The sequence below is a fragment of the Morus notabilis genome, unplaced genomic scaffold (assembly GCF_000414095.1).
Source record: "Morus notabilis unplaced genomic scaffold, ASM41409v2 Scaffold314, whole genome shotgun sequence".
In the NCBI taxonomy this organism is placed as follows: domain Eukaryota; kingdom Viridiplantae; phylum Streptophyta; class Magnoliopsida; order Rosales; family Moraceae; genus Morus; species Morus notabilis.
In genome coordinates this window covers 701,099-717,436 of record NW_010360279.1, presented here as the reverse complement: position 1 = coordinate 717,436, position 16,338 = coordinate 701,099, and the positions used below count along the sequence as shown (strand labels likewise).

Sequence of the window (16,338 nt, the reverse complement as noted above, 5' to 3'; positions counted from 1 at the left end):
CTCACAATTCAGTCGTTAAAGAAATGAGCTAGAATGCTTAGTAAGTGAGTAGCTTAACAACCCTAAATGCATGTGCAATGCACAGAGTTGTTTCATAATGACAAGGCAGGCCAATAATAATATATAGAAACGCAAAACGAGTCCCTCAATATTCATTAAAGTTTAGACGCGTCCGAGTTCTCATAGATACTAACACTTAAATCCTTTCCTTCCTAGGCATGATCATATATTCATAACCATAAGCCCAAATCGTAATCATAGACACATCAAAATTCTCATGGATATTAACACTCATCATTGCCAGTTTAAGAACCTCTTAAAGGTCTAAAGAACCCATATATCAGGATTGATAAATTAAATTCATCATATAATAATGACTGACCTAAAAAAAGGAAATCCAGATTGAAATAAACGTCAACGCATTTCACACAAGAAAAAAAGAGAAAAAAAAAAAATCAAGACATCCAATATAATTGACTCGTATTACAAGACCATTGAAAACAAATCCTCACAACTGTGAAATACATAAAACACGTGTTCAAAACAGTATGCCCTTGTAGAACGTTGTATGGCCAACGGAAATGAAACCAAATCATCTTTAGCTGCAACAATCAACTTCAACCAACAACTCTATGATTCATCAGAACCAGTGCCCCAAAAAAAAAAAGAAAAAAAAGGAGGGAAAAAAATCTTAGATATTCATAAAAGTAAGTGCAATTGTAAAACATTCGTGTTAATCATACAAAAGTGAGAAAGCGTGAATATACTTGCCAACATATGCTCTCAACAAGCCTAAGCTCATAAAAGACATAAAATCCACTCAAAAATTTTACCTGTCATGAACAAACACTGATACATCGCAAGCAGCCAAAGATTCTTTATCTGAATAAGTTGGATCCACCACTCACTCCCTTTGTGGTACTGCCGACAATGAAAATCGATCCACAAGTACTAGATAAGAGAACCTAAGTAGATCGTCTTTTGTCATTTTACCGTCACCACCTGTAATCAGATATAGCTATATGAGATAAATTGTTCCAAATATATATTGGTTTCCTTCAATAACGAAGGACAACAAAATGAAAGTTTGAAGTAGAACTACCAAGCGGAGGTGAAAAAAAGCCCAAGCAAAATAAAAAATAAAATAAAAAAGGGGGAAAGAAAAAGAAAAAGCACAAATGGAAGAGAAAAATAAAAACACTTCGTAGATTTTACCGATTCGAATTTTTAATTTCAGTTTTATTATAATTAAAAATTCTCATAAAAAATTATATCTAACTTTTTCTATTTCACATAAAATTATATCCCAACTTAAATTAAAAATTTAAATTCACAAATTGAACCAGACCTATTTCCAAGTCAACAATCTTAAGCCACCAGGTGAGGCTCACATATGGAAGGACGAAACACATTTCACGTCTTAACGGATAAACCCAAGACCCACGTAAAGTAGAAAGAGAAAAATCCAATCCAGCATTTCATTATCGCCTAAGTCAACGACTCAGATGATCTTTGATAACTCCTGCTAACTGTAGGCTTGGGTGCACTCTATAGCACCCGTAAAAGCCCAATCAAATATGTACTGGCAGATGTACGCTAAAGATTTGTTTCAAAAAGACTTTTTAGGAGAAAGAAAGCCTAAGCGGGTAAGTGCATGTCCATGTTTAGACTTTGGGATAAAAAAGTGACAAGAGAAGGGAGTTGAGTGATACTAATTTAGGTCTCATTTATTTTGTTGATTTAAGTTTAAAATTTAAATTTTATTACAGTAAAAAATTTTCACAAACAGTCACATTTAACTTTTTTATTATAGTAAAAAGTTCTCACATAAAATCACATCTCAATTTAAATTAAAAATTCAAATTAACGAACTAAATGGACCCTTATACTGCGCCAGAGATGTCAGACATGGGAGTGACACGAGAAAGAGAGAGTTCACGTATAGCTATAAGAGAGAGTGTTGTGTTTGTAAGGTCTATTTACAAATTTGCCCTTGAGTTTGTAGTAATTTTGATAATTTACTCTTTTTATTTTTAATATGCCTCTTCAACTTATAGAACAGTTACAACATATCTTATTTTAATGATTATCGTGTTAAAATTGGTGACAAAAAAACACATTCAATAAATAAATTTTAACATCTCAATTCAAACCATAAAAAACATATCACAAATGTCTCAATTTCCCAACTCTTAATCCTCTGGAAAAAAAAACAAAAGTAAAATTGATAAATGGGGTAAATTGCAAGTGTTTTGCAAGTTGAGGGGTAAATTATTAAAATAAAAAATTTAAGAGGTAAGGTCTCGTTCACTTCACCGATTTGAGTTTAGAATTTGAGTTTTACTACAGTAAAAAGCTCTCAAAAACAGTCACATTTAACTTTTTTACTACAATAAAAAACTCTCACGTAAAATTACATCTCAACTCAAATTATAAATTCAAATCAATAAAATGTTAAGTTTCTAGACCTTTAAAATTCAGGGCGTAACTATGCAAGATACACTATTAGTAATTAATAAATCTAAGTATTATTAAGGGTTATGGGGCAGTATTTTTAAAAAGTTGGCAGAAAAAGCCAATTTTGTGTAACCGTTACATCCCACGCGTCCAATCCCTATTTCTTTTGTACACAGCCTTTGGTCAGACTTATTCACTCTCCCCCCTTTCATTACTGTCCTATCTTTAAAAAATCATTTACTTTACTTCCTTCTTATAAATCATTTACATTACTCTTTTGTTTTATTCTCTCACCTCTTTATTTAATATAAATAAATAATATCTTCAACACTTCTCAATCTCATTTCTGTTCTCTGTTCAGGTTCTTTTGTTTTGTGTCTGGTTTACCGGACACCGGAAAGACAAGCATGTCGCCGGTGGCTAGAAGCAAGGGGTGGAACAGAGAGCAGGATTTGCACTGTCCTCCATTTGCTTCCCAGGAGGAGGTTGTGAAGGACCCAGTTGTATTTTGGGACACTCTCAGGCGATTCCATTTTTTGATGAATACCAAGTTTATGTAAGCACTTTCTTCTTCTTTTAATAAATATATATAATTTTTTCATTTAGTTTAAATCGTGAAAACAATTTCTTGGGGATGTTCGAAGGATTAGAATAATAGGACGCTTAGAATGTTATGTTCATGGGAACTCTCAAAAAAAAAAAAAAAAGAAAAAAAAAAGATGAACAACTTTTCATAGAAAAAAGTAACCGCTTCTAAAAGTTTTTTGTTGTTTAATATTTTATTTTGGCAAAATGTTCAAAGGATTCCTGTGATTGGAGGGTTTAAAGAGTTGGATTTGCATATACTCTATGTAGAGGTAACAAGAAGAGGTGGTTTTGAGAAGGTTCGTTTTCCTCGTTCAACTTAAAATATACCCATGAAGTATAAGAAATGTAGTGGCTTATTATTATTATTATTATTATTTTCAGAAGTCTTTAAAGAAACACATGAAAAATAAAATTAAAAAAATCATGTGCAGGTTGTTGCAGAGAAGAAATGGAGGGAAGTGGGTAGTATTTTCATGTTCTCACCAACAACAACAAGTGCTTCTTTTGTGTTGAGGAAACACTACTTTAGCCTTCTTTACCATTATGAACAAGTTTACTTCTTTAAAATGCAAGGTCCTCTTTGCAACCCATCAGGTATTTTTTTTTTTAATTCATTGTTTTATCTCTTATCCCTTTTCTTTCATAAAGTTTTTTTTTTTTTTTTTAATATAATAATTATGCCTTCATCTTATTTTTTGTCTTCTTTAGCATCTCCTTTCTTCTTTGCCTTCTAAAAAGCTTTCCTTTTTGTCGTTCTCCAGTTGCATTTCCTGTTGGCGGCCGTTCATGCAAACCCGAATTGGCTATTGTGCAATATTCCCCCAAAACCATAAACGACAGTCCGAACCCACATATTGAAGGTGATTTTTTTTTTTTTTTTTTCCCCACAGCTATTGCGGATGGTCCAAAGGCAAATGCAAAGTGAATAAAGTGAAGAGTGTCAAAGTCAACCACACACCACAAATTCTTTGCCTGGTTTATCTGGCCCCGCAATATTTTCTATTTCACTTTCTTGTCCTGTAATGACTTTTCCTACTAGGCTTTGTGATCTTGTCAGGCTTATTATTTGATTCGAGCAATCTTTGAATAGATTATTGAAGTGAAACTTCCATACTATTGTTTATTTTTTAAGCCAAGAGTGAATTTTTATTAAAATCTCTCTAAAGAAAGGTTTTGATGGGGTCCCACATCCAACGTCGCGTTTCAAATTTGCGGCTGCTGCTTATCTATATTTTTACGGATTAGGATTAAGATTACATTGAACTGATGTTGACTAAAGTTTATGCCAATGATTTTAATTGTTGTCATCCTTGATATATATATTTTTTAAAGGCATTGGAAGAATTGAGGGGAAATTCGATTGTGGTTATTTGGTTACTGTGAAGCTGGGGTCGGAGATTCTTAGTGGAGTACTTTACCATCCAGAAGATGAAGGCCCTTCTACCCCGGTTTCGGTTCCCCAATGTAGTAATGCACTCGTGCCATACACCGGAAAACCTAGACACTCCCGTCGGAAAAGGAGAAGCAAAAGAAGGGGAGACCCCAATTATCCGAAACCTAATCGGAGTGGATACAACTTCTTCTTCGCCGAGAAGCATTACAAGCTCAAAGCCCTCTTCCCGAACAGAGAACGGGAGTTCACTAAGATGATTGGCGAGTCATGGAGCAATCTCAATCCAGAAGAGAGGATGGTAATTCGAAAACATCAATGCGTGGTTGCTAAATATTTGCATTTTTAGGTTTCTGTTAGTTGAATGCCTTCATTCTTGTTTTTTTTTTATTCATAGGTTTATCAGAATATCGGGTTGAAAGACAAGGAAAGATACAGGAGAGAGTTGAAAGAATACAAGGAGAGGATGACAAACAGGAATACAGTGGAGGTTAACCAGGCAAGCCAGTAAGAGTCAAGAAGTGAAGAAAGTAGAATTCTATCTGGCAATTGTGTGTAAATAGGGAATCCAAATAGAAAGGAGTATATAGACTTTGTTATTGGAAATCCACAGTTCATATTATTCCTTTGATTATGGAGGTGTTCTAGCTTTATATTTCTTCTACAAAGTACTTGCTAATGTTTCCCAACTTAAGCCTTGTATGCATTTTCAGTTATTAATCATAATGTTGTTTCATGCCTAAATCTCAGTAATTGAAATCACAGAAGATGTAAACATGCCATAAACCATTAGTTTATAAGTGGTCCCATTTCAACCAGGCTTTTGCCTGCGACAACCACCACACCACAATTTTGATTCAAATAGTATTTTCTTTTATAAAAATTTAAATTTAAAAGTTTTACTATAATGTTTTTCCTCACAAAATTTAAATTCCAGTTGGTTTGAACCCTCAAACCAAATTCAAACCAAACCAGAAATTATGAGTTGTTGTAATTGGTTAGTTAAGTAGTAAATATGCAATAAAAATGAGTAGAAACGACAAAGAAAAGAGTGCCTTTGACTTTTGGCGAGGACGAAAGTGTATTCTGGAAAATCAACGTCTCAATTTCTGAAAGATGGGAGAACATTGTGCTATTCTAGCATTATGTATTTTTGTTCCATTAAACAAAAATAAAAACTTAAAAAAGTAAATCAAGCTTAACTTTTAATAAGCAAATAAAAGTTCTAGCCTTTCCAAAACGACAAAAAAATGCAGAGTCCAAAACGAAACAAAAAAGGTATATCTACAAATCATCCAGGTGAAAGTCAAAACTTTCTAGATGAGCTACGAGAAGAGAAAACGCCGTTGGTGTTACAATTATTTACGAGGTTTCGTCCGAGAAGACAAAAACTAGTTCTGGCCATGAAAGAATATCGATACGTTCGTTTCAAATTATTTTGTCAATCATGCACGTTTGTTAAGGCCATGAAAGAAACGGTGTTTTTTCCTCTTTGAATCCCTTACCTTATTCTTTGACACGACGTAAGGTACAAACTGTACCTGCACATGCCCAACAATCAATAAGCATTTTTTTTAATGACATTGTAAGTAATTAATGACATTATTGCCTACAAACCGGTAAAAAACTAATATTCTACGGATTATTGTCTCACCGATTTTTCTTTTTTACCGATTTTTTTTTTCTTTTTCTGGTGAATGTTGTCTTGCCAAGTTTAGTGTATATATATTTCGTTGATGCATGATTTTATGATATTTTGTTGCATAATTGATGTTACATTATGAGGTAGAGCTTGTTTGTAATTCAGTAATATAATTGATACTACATTATAATTTGGTCTTATTTCACGTTATTCTACGCGGAGCAATTAAAATTTAAAAATTTAAAAATTGGGATTAATAAATTAATAAACTTGGATTTCAAATAATTTCTTCTAAAAATTCAACTATGAGAGATATATGGAAGTTAATTACCAAAATAAAAGCATCACAAAATCAACTCAAAGGGTATTTTTGGGTTGTCAAAAAATATAGTTGAAAAAATAGGCCATATAAGTGATCATTTTGGGAGTTCTATTTTTTCTTGGTTTGGTCAACGGTTTGTGATATTTTACATTACAATTTTCAACCGATCAAATTGTTCTTTTTTATTGAAAAAAAAAAAAACATATTTCTCATGCTTGTTATGTTTATCTGTATTTTAAATCATTTTGTTTTTCTTGTAGCCTAATTTTATTTTCGCTTGTTTTTTATTTAAATAAAATAACTAGGTAAATTTAAAAAAAAAAGTTAATTTTACAAGATTGATTCAATGGGAAATTTAAACGTATCACTTTATGATAAAGTTAAGTGTGAGATTATCGCCAGAATAGGCAACCATATGATTTGATTTAATTTCATTTCTCTAAAAATTTTGAATAAACAAATTTTTGACTTAAAAATTTCCAATAAACAAATTTTTGATTTAAAAATTTCCAATAAACAAATTTTTGATTCTACATCTTTGAGCTATATATCGTGGTTTAAATCTAATCATTGAAGAAATGAAACTTTGATGAAAAATGGTCTAATATTTTTGCATTGGTTGATTGCTTTGAAACCGATCGTGAACAATGTGTGAACGAGTGAGAAGAATAATATCATTGGAAGGTCAATATTCAATTTTACCACTCGTGACTGAGGATTTTAAAGAACACTATCACAAAAATACAAAAATGTATTTCAATATTTTTCAGTAATCGAAATGAATTTTGTTATACACAAGTAAACACACTTATTATGAACACCATCCACTAATGAGTGATGTGTTGCGAATTTTCACAACTCTTAACTCTTGCCAGTTCGCTGAGCTCAGTACGTGATAATATGGGTCGCAATGTTGCTACCTTTTTTTTTTTTTTTTTTAATATGAATTTTTATGCTTGAAAATGAAATTTTTAAGACAGAAGTTTAACATTTCACCAAATCTACAGACACATTTACAAGCAAAAGTCGTGGACTCAATTACATTGTGAAACATCCTTACTTGGCAAACATAAACAACATTATTCAACGGGTGGAGATTCCATTAAGATGTTATTCAAGAAAATATCGAGTATTGTTTTCTTTTTTCCTCTTTTTTTTTTTTTTTTTTTTTTTTTTTTGGGTCCCCCCCTTCTCTCCCTTCAAGGAGTGAAAATTCATACTAAGCAACTTTTCCTAGAGCAAGCCCCTAAGCACATCTCATTGCATGCGAACAAAATGAGAAATTGAATATGTGAATCTCCATAATCAACAAATCATACAAAGAAGTGAATTAAAAGGTACAAAATACACGAGTAGCTTATATAACATGAAAACGGTCATTTATTATCAGCACAAAGAGTCACATCAACATCATCATAGCACATAACTATGAAAGTTTTTGAGTATGCATATATGATATGACACAAATAAATAAAAAGGAATAATTAAGCATTTCATTCGTTCTTTCTATATATATGACCGACCAGCATCTTCTCTCGTTTACCATCTCCTCATGCAACAATCTTCGGAACTCAAAACATGAAGATCACTCACCCCTCAAATGCTTGGCCTCACATTCAGACGAGATGCTAGCTTCTGACCAAGAGATCTATCAGCCTGTTCCCACCAACATACAAAAACAAATTAGTATTAGTAAAACCTTTGGCCTTTTTAAGTTTAAAACGAGATATAATTACAAGCACAGATTAAAAAAATATATATACATATATATATATATATATACACACATGTATATGTGGCATACATGCCATAAGATGCGGTTCTTGTTCTCTCTCTTTTTCTTTTTTTCTTTTCTTTCCTTTTTTTTTTTTAAATAATACGAGTGTAATGATATTTACGATTTGCAACGCTAAAGGAAAAAAACTTCAACATTGTTGGGAAACTCAAAACTGACCTGAGACCAGTAGGAGATCCAAATGCTGCGAATCTCGTGGGTGACACGTGGGTCAGACAAGGCATTAACCCATCGTTTGATGAATCTCTCCTGCCTGGAAAAATCAGAAAGTGGAAACCAAATCAGAGTTGCCTCATGCAATATATGATATCAAATATTGATTTTTTATTATAAAGACACCAGGACAACAATTTTTTTTACCTGTCAGGGGAGAAGGATCGGTATCTCTCTCCAGGTTGCTTAAAGTTGTTCTCCTTATCAATAACGGTCTGCATTCATATAATAATTACGCATGTGTCAACGTTTAAATCTTAGCATGTTAACATCTAAGGACAAAAGAAATTGTTCCAATTCTGTCAATTGGATCAAGATATTTATTAGTGTATTGATAACTGACCCTTTCACGCCTTCCAGTGCAGATGGCAGAAGGAATTGGGTACCTCTCAGCGTGACGGACAGGGTCGTATCTTGATGGGAAGTAGTTGACCTAACAATATCATAAAAGCAGAAATTGTGTCAGAAAAGGATGAACTTGAATAAATTATACAAGCATAAAATGGGAGTTCACTCAGCAAAATAATTCATAATGTCAATCAAGCAGAAGGTAATTGTTTTCCACTTGGTGAAAAATAAGCAATTTTCTACCTCCTCTTCCCTGTGCATGAAATTCATGAAACCCTCGTGGTGATTGTTGTGGTGAGCACACTTGGGGGCATTAGCAGGGAGCTGAAGATAATTTGGTCCGAGACGGTGTCTCTGAGTATCAGAGTAGGAGAAGATACGAGTCTGGAGCAACTTATCATCTGAATAGTAGACACCAGGGACCACAATGCCAGGGCAAAATGCAAGTTGTTCATTCTCTGCAAAGAAGTTATCAATGTTCTTGTTGAGAACCATGCGACCAACTGGCTGCAGGGGCAAGATGTCCTCAGGCCAGGTCTTTGTTACATCAAGTGGGTCGAAGTCGAATCTGTCTTCATGATCGGGGTCGATTGTCTGAATAAAAAGCTTCCACTCTGGGTAGTTTCCAGCGGCTATTGAGTCGTAGAGATCCTGAGTGGCATGACTGTGATTCGCTCCTCCGACTCTAACTGCCTCGTCCTCCAACAGAGACTTGACACCACAGGTGGGTTTCCAATGGAATTTCACATAGTGAGCCTTTCCAGCCTTGTCGATCAGAGTGTAGGTGTTAACACCGGAGCCATCCATGTGCCTGTAATCTTGTGGGACACCAATGTCATCAAATAGGAAGGTGAACATGTGCAAGCTCTCCGGATGGTGTGAGAAGAAGTCCAAGATTCTCCAAAATTCCTGGATGTGAGACTTTGGGTTGGGCTTAAGAGCATGGACCATGTCCGGGAATTTAATTCCATCACGGATGAAGAAGACAGGGAAATTGTTTCCGACGAGATCAAAATTACCCTGCATTAAAAGAATGAGGTCACATTATGAACATGAGAACCAGAAACCGATCAGTAAACAAAGCTACAGGCACAAGATCTTATGACAACTACACAAGGTAAGACTTTCTGGCACAAGGGCCACCTTGAGCTACCCCTACAAACATCCTTCAAAAACCACCACATAGACATCAAAAGGGCCTCAAGGTCAGTGTAGCTAATTTCAAGTTGTATTTAGCCAATTCAATGTATAGGAAGTACTAGTAAATTCCTCACCTCTCTGGTGTAGAACTTCACAGCAAAACCACGAGGATCCCTAAGGGTTTCAGGGCTTCCACGCTCATGGATAACAGTAGAGAAACGAACAATAACCGGTGTCTGAACTCCAGGAGCACGAAGGAAGTCAGCACAAGTTAGGTTAGAGATATCATGAGTGACCTCAAAGAAACCCTTTGCACTGGCTCCCCTGGCATGGACCACACGTTCTGGGATGCGTTCTCTGTCAAAATTGGCAAGTTTCTCCACCAAATGGTAGTCCTCAAGGAGGATTGGACCTGTCAAAATACAAGCGAATTTCTAAGACTTCATACATATAAATTTTACAAAATAATGTTGTAGCAGTAATAAATTATGCTTTTCCACCCGTTTAAGAAAGAAATTAGATTTTCCACTCACAGAAAACTAATGCAAATCCACGAAATTTCATTTATATTACCCTTTAGTTTCTCAACATTTATCTTATTCAACCTCACCCAAAGCACACAAAACACGGAATCCAAATGGATTACTATAAACCAAGGAAACCAACAGTCAATACTATACATCTAGGTCATAATTTTTTTAAAAAAGCCTAAAAATGCAATAACTTATTACTCTCTTGAAAAAGCTGACAACTTGTAAAGGTTCAGCCATGCCTAAAATCATGACAGCAAAACTTTCAATTAATTCAAAATTCATAATTATAGCAAAAATGGCATTTTGAAATAAACAAAATAAAATCGTTCAGCAATCCAACAAAACAGATCTTTTTTGATTCAACAATCAACACCCAGGTAAAACCAAAACCAACAATAACAATCAGCAAGACACTTATAACAACAAGAAATAAAGTAACACTATTTTCATATCAAGTAACATAACGACGATTGGCTAATCAGTCTAGCAATCGCTTGAATCCAAAATCCAAGTAAACATACACCCAAAACACACACACGCATATTTTTAAGAAAGGTAGCTAAACTTTCAAAGGAGTACCTCTTTGGCCAACAGTCAACGAAGAGTTGTTGTTCCAAACGGGAGCACCAGAGTTAGTCGTGAAGAAAGGGGAGTTGTAAGCACTCGAAGGACGGTACTGAATCACCAAAAAAAAAAAAGAAAGAAAAAAAGAAAAAAAAAGAAAAAAAGAAATAGAGAGATATAATAAATAAATAAATAAAGCAATAAAAAATTTATTTAGCAATAAATCTAAAACACCAATCATATATATATATTCTTTTGAAAACAGATATATTCTCCTATCATTTCATACAGCCTAATTCTAATTAAAACACCAATCATATTTGTTCCATTGAAAACAAATATATTCTCCTATCATTTTATATATGTTAATTCAAAAATATAATTAAAACACCAATCATATTTATTCTATTGAGAAGAAATATATTCTTCCATCAGCTTTCCATTATAACATATTCAATTTTACCAGCTAAAACTTGAACAATAGTGGTTCAGAAATACAAAAGCCATCAATAATCACCTATTTTCTGCTTCAAACACGCAAAAACCCCAATCACATCGTTTCTGTGAAAAAACTTATTTAGGCTAATTCTTCTTCCTCATGATTCCGAAATACAAACTTATGAATAAAAACCTAAAATTTCTGATTCTGTTTGATTTTCCTATCAATTTTAAACGTAGGATTCAAATTAAAGCAAGAAACTTCATAAATCAAAATAAAGAAGACAAGAAATTTAGATTAGAGAAAAGAGAAATGAGTACCTTGTAGGGATCCATGGCAGGAAGATGGATGAGGAAGAGAGAGAGAGGAAGGGCTTAGAGAGAGAGATAGAGAGAGAGTTTGGTGTGGATTAATCTGCAAATATGGGGAAAAATTTATAAAGGGCGTGTGGCTTTTATAAATAGCATTAAAAAAATTTCCCAAATTCCGAGACTAGTGATCGTTATCTCTATCTCTGCGGAGTTACGGACAGTCTGAAAAATGACGTCAGCTTCATACAATAATCTAATTATTTTTGCCCATTTTAGCGTCTCGCTGACTCAAGACTCACGATTTTATGTCATCTTCTCGAACCGACTTTGGCACCATATTTGCATGTTTTCACTTTGTTATTTGTAATTTTAACCAATGAAATTAATTGATTGATTATATATATATATATATTGTCTTCTAAAATGGATGGAGGTGAATATACTATAATCAACATAATTTAACATCATAATATATGAGAAATATTAGGATTGCAAGTAATCACAAAATTTAAAAGAAAAAAAGAAAGAAAGAAAGAAAGAAAGAACAACTATAGTACATTAGTAATTTAAAGAATCAAGTTGATTTTTATGAAACTAATGGTATACGCCAATAATTTTTATATGTTAAAGTTAAATACTATGACGACTACTGAAGAACAAAACAAAAACAACTATAAAACTAGAATAGAGATAAACTCAAAACAAATATAACTTAATCATCAAATTATCTAATGTATAAATTTTGAATAGCTCTTATTATTTATTGCGTCACTCCTATCTAATTAATTTATAATGTGAACAAATTATATATCAAGGATGAAGAACTTGATACTATGAAAAGTGAGAAATATTTTAAATAAATCGTGGTGAAGCATGTGCCGCAAATGATTACAATCTAACACAGTTTTATTTAAGTTACGTATTTAGGTGGACTAACTTTTTAATTTAAATTTTCATCTGATATATTTTCTGTTTTTCTGTGGAATTATTTTCTGTTGTCCATTATTGACGATATTATCACGTCCATTGGCGCGAATTTAGCGTGAGAATGTGAGGCAATATAATCAAATACTCCCCTAAAAATTATATGAGGTAAAAGGAAAAAAAATAAAAAATAAAAAGGGGACCCACAAACCGATATGAGAAGAATTTTATATGGCGAAGAAAATTAAGAAAGAAGGGAGAGGTTGGGAAAAATTGTTAAAATAATTGAGAACGTCGTCGATTGAGGCTTCCTTATCTTGGGTTTTGGTTTCATGCTTAAACCTGCTCACAACCACTAGTGGCATAGATGACAGCGGCCCATTTAAAATGTGCCACGTCCGCACAATAGAACCTCGAAACGTGTGCTCCTCGCAAAAAGAAATCCAAGATATGTTTTGTTGGGTTGTTTTGGTCCCGTTCTTTTCGCTGATTTGAGTTTATAATTTGAGTTTTACTACAGTAAAAAGCTCTTAGAAACAGTCACATCTAACTTTTTTATTACAGTAAAAAATTCTTACACAACATCATATCTCAACTCGAATTAAAAACTCGAATTAACAAACTGAACCGGTAATTGTTGTTTTATGAGAAATTGTTAATTTTGACGAGTATTGTTTTAAAATGATATTATTAAGGATTTTTAGATTTTAATATTAATCTATTGAATTTTATTCTGTTAGAGTAAATAATTTAATAAATTATTATTTATAATTTGATAAATTATACTTATAGTAGGTCAGTAGACGTAATTTAATAAATTACTATATATAAATTGATAAATTATTATTAAAAAAATAGCTTATTATAATAAAAAAAAAATAGAACTTTACGAGGATGATGTATTTAAGGGTTAGTTTTTTACAATTTTCTCACGAGAAATAGACCAATTTTGCCGATATGGTTATGGAAATGGGCCTTGAGGGTCAGCCTAAGTCACAAAAGCCTGCTTTTCTGGGCCCACTTATTCCTTTGGCATCCTTTCTTTGTTTAGTCATTTCACATTTTACACATGACAAAAAATATTGCCTTACCAAAATAAATTCGAGCCAAAAATAATAAAATGAAATATCATATCAAATACAATCAGGACTTTGCCACCTAAATCAGAAGGAAAACCAATCAGTATTATCTTTTTTTCTTCTTTGGTTCTAGCAAGAAAAATCAATGATGGCCAACGGTCTTTTGGGCTCAGCTACTTTAGATTTTTATTATTTTCTTTTTTTTTTATTAGTAATTGTTTCTCGTAGAAAAAGAAGAAAAAAGCGGTGAAGGTTTACTTTTAGGCAATATTACTATTGTTATGTTTAAATTGGAGATGCAAATTTGTCTTGTTGCAGCGCACTCCTGAATAGGTGATTTTTGCGCACTTGCTCTAGTGATTTAAGCAATCTATCTGGTTGGATCTTATTTCGTGTGTTAAATAGCCTCGTTAGTATTATTTAAAACACAATTAAAAGGATAAAAAAATGATTAAAAGTTCAAAAAAAGAAGAAGAAGTAAAGGTGAACATTCCCATTTAATTCGTTGATTCGAGTTTTTAATTTGAGTTGAGATGTGACGTTATGTGAGAATTTTTTACTGTAACAAAAAAATTAAATATGACTGTTTATGAGAACCTTGTATTATAATAAAATTTAAATTTTAAATTTAAATCAGTAAAATAAACAGAATCTCTGGTTTAACAGGCGAGGGTGTGGTGCACCGTAACCCACCAAGAATTGGGATATTGCCATACTGGGGTCATGATTGGCATCATATTTGAAAAACCGGTTCATCCCCACTTTGTTGTGTAAAAAAAAGAAAAAAAAAAAGCGAAAAATAATAATATTTACTTTTCCTGGAAGACAGTCAAATTAAATTTGGTGCATCATATCGTTTTCAGCCTTCTCTTTATATTAAATTAACTTAGATATTTCTCACTTTTTACACTAAGACAAAAAAAATTTAACTATTGAGTAAGATGAGATACTTTTTTTGAACGGTGTTGGGAAAAATTTTATTATATCTTGGCCTTCCTATAATAATACTAACAATAAAGGGTGGTTGTTGCATTTACTTGGTTCTGGGAATAAATTAGAGATAGTGATGTTGTTGGCTTTGGAGACCAAATTGCTCCACATTGACTTGTCCGCTTGGAAGAATATAACACATTTTATTATGACATCCTTTATTGTCTCACAGATGTGGGAGATAATATTATATTTATTATCCCTTTGTATTAGCTTATCAATTTAGGTATGCCTTTGTTATCATTATTTATCTAGTGTGCCATTTATCTTAATGGTTATTTTGTTATCGTTATTTAGATCAACTATAAAGAGTCCAATTAGATATTGTGATACATCAAATTTGAATATTGATATATTAATGTCCCGTTCATTTCACCGATTCGAGTTTTGCTACAGTAAAAAGCTCTCAAAACAGTCACATCTAACTTTTTTTACTACAATAAAAAACTCTCATATAAAGTCACATCTCAGCTCGAATTAGAAACTCGAATCAACGAACTAAACGCTCATAAATATAAAGTTTGGTTTTTCTCTCTAAGTTTTGGAGATTGTCCCCTGGCTCTAGATTCGACTTGATTTCCCATCCTGCCGCATCACCCACTAACATGAAAAATTGTTTTGCCTCCAATTTTTCTATATGATGTTTACTTAATTTAGTTTCTTATCAACCGCTCAAGCATGACATTGGTCTGAAATAACTGACTGACCTTGTTCATGAGCCATATGAATTGCTAAAGCCAATCCCAAATTGCATCCAGCCTTCTCTTCAGTGCATGAAATACTGCAGAAGAAAGATTGATTGATTTTACTCGTTGGAAACAATTGGTAAGTTTTTGGATCAAGGCATATGACTTAAAGCACAGTAAAAGAAGTACCAGTTTTTCAAGCGTGGCATTGCTGTACAAGTTGCTGAGCTGAAGGATATATAGAAATTTACTTATTTCCCTGGTAATAAAAGAAGTAAAGCATTAGAAGCATCAAGATGAACAATTTCTGTTCTGTAAATGAAACACACGAGGTTAGTTCGTTCACCTAGCGATTTGAGAAATTCAATTGGCCGATCGGAAGTGAAGTATTCAAGAAAAGGAAACCAGAAGAAATAAAAACTGGCTTATACAACAACCAGCATTTATTTGATTGATAAATATGGTACATGAGAGTTTTGGAACATGAAATAAACAGAGACATTCAGAGGATTAACAACATTATTATTCATCCTTCCATTCCATATAGATAACTAGCTCTCTTCTCTCTTGCTCATTGTTTTCTTCTTCTTGTTGTTGCACACTCTTAAGAAGCTTTAAAAACACATCTCTGGAAGAAGCATCTAACTCTTAGTCTTAGATACTTGGCCTCACATTCAGACGAGTAGCAACCTTCTGACCAAGAGACTTGTCCGTCTGTAACCAAAAAAATACCAACAATGAACACAAAAAATGAGTAAAACATCACTGCTTTGCTTTAAACATGAATTACTCGGTTTTATTAACTGAAAAACGTTAGATGTAAACCGACCTGAGTCAAGTAGGAGATCCAGATGCTGCGGACCTCATGTGTGACACGGTGGTCAGCCAACACATCGACCCATCTTTTGACGAACCGC

The 16,338-nt window shown here is 33.1% G+C and overlaps 3 protein-coding genes across 3 annotated transcripts in view; 1 reads left to right on the top strand and 2 right to left on the bottom strand.

Moving 5' to 3' along the window:
- The first annotated feature begins 2,809 nt into the window (after positions 1 to 2,809).
- On the top strand, positions 2,810 to 5,169 carry LOC112091247 (high mobility group B protein 9-like). Its single transcript, XM_024164365.1, has 6 exons — positions 2,810 to 3,013; positions 3,260 to 3,341; positions 3,477 to 3,639; positions 3,807 to 3,905; positions 4,378 to 4,736; positions 4,833 to 5,169. Exons 1-6 carry the CDS (start codon positions 2,865 to 2,867, stop codon positions 4,944 to 4,946), a joined length of 966 nt encoding a protein of 321 aa, XP_024020133.1. The 5' UTR covers positions 2,810 to 2,864; the 3' UTR covers positions 4,947 to 5,169.
- Positions 5,170 to 7,756: 2,587 nt separating this feature from the next.
- On the bottom strand, positions 7,757 to 15,739 carry LOC21407574 (catalase isozyme 1). Its single transcript, XM_010096254.2, has 10 exons — positions 15,611 to 15,739; positions 15,443 to 15,516; positions 11,752 to 11,845; positions 11,008 to 11,104; positions 10,030 to 10,307; positions 8,999 to 9,775; positions 8,751 to 8,840; positions 8,555 to 8,622; positions 8,354 to 8,447; positions 7,757 to 8,055 (listed from the first exon to the last, which is right to left on the bottom strand). The coding sequence occupies exons 3-10, from the start codon at positions 11,764 to 11,766 to the stop codon at positions 7,996 to 7,998; spliced, it is 1,479 nt and encodes a 492-aa protein (XP_010094556.1). The 5' UTR covers positions 11,767 to 11,845; positions 15,443 to 15,516; positions 15,611 to 15,739; the 3' UTR covers positions 7,757 to 7,995.
- Positions 15,740 to 15,835: 96 nt separating this feature from the next.
- LOC21411624 (catalase) overlaps positions 15,836 to 16,338 on the bottom strand; it is a 6,227-nt gene continuing 5,724 nt past the window's right edge. The window contains exons 9-10 of the mRNA XM_024164327.1: positions 16,251 to 16,338; positions 15,836 to 16,135 (exon numbers count right to left, since the gene is read on the bottom strand). Of these exons, the coding sequence (XP_024020095.1) occupies positions 16,076 to 16,135; positions 16,251 to 16,338 (148 nt within the window). The 3' untranslated portion in view covers positions 15,836 to 16,075. The remainder of the gene's footprint in view (positions 16,136 to 16,250) is intronic.

What these genes read in the sequence shown, in the direction of transcription:
- LOC112091247 (XM_024164365.1), top strand. Translation starts at nt 2,865, where the DNA reads ATGTCGCCGGTGGCTAGAAGCAAGGGGTGGAACAGAGAGCAGGATTTG. An exon ending in TTGATGAATACCAAGTTTAT is followed by an intron (nt 3,014 to 3,259) that starts GTAAGCACTTTC and finishes AAATGTTCAAAG; the next exon opens with GATTCCTGTGATTGGAGGGT. An exon ending in GAAGAGGTGGTTTTGAGAAG is followed by an intron (nt 3,342 to 3,476) that starts GTTCGTTTTCCT and finishes AATCATGTGCAG; the next exon opens with GTTGTTGCAGAGAAGAAATG.
- LOC21407574 (XM_010096254.2), bottom strand. An exon ending in GTTGACTGTTGGCCAAAGAG is followed by an intron (nt 10,308 to 11,007) that starts GTACTCCTTTGA and finishes GTATTTTGACAG; the next exon opens with GTCCAATCCTCCTTGAGGAC. An exon ending in CGATCCTTCTCCCCTGACAG is followed by an intron (nt 8,448 to 8,554) that starts GTAAAAAAAATT and finishes TGATTTTTCCAG; the next exon opens with GCAGGAGAGATTCATCAAAC.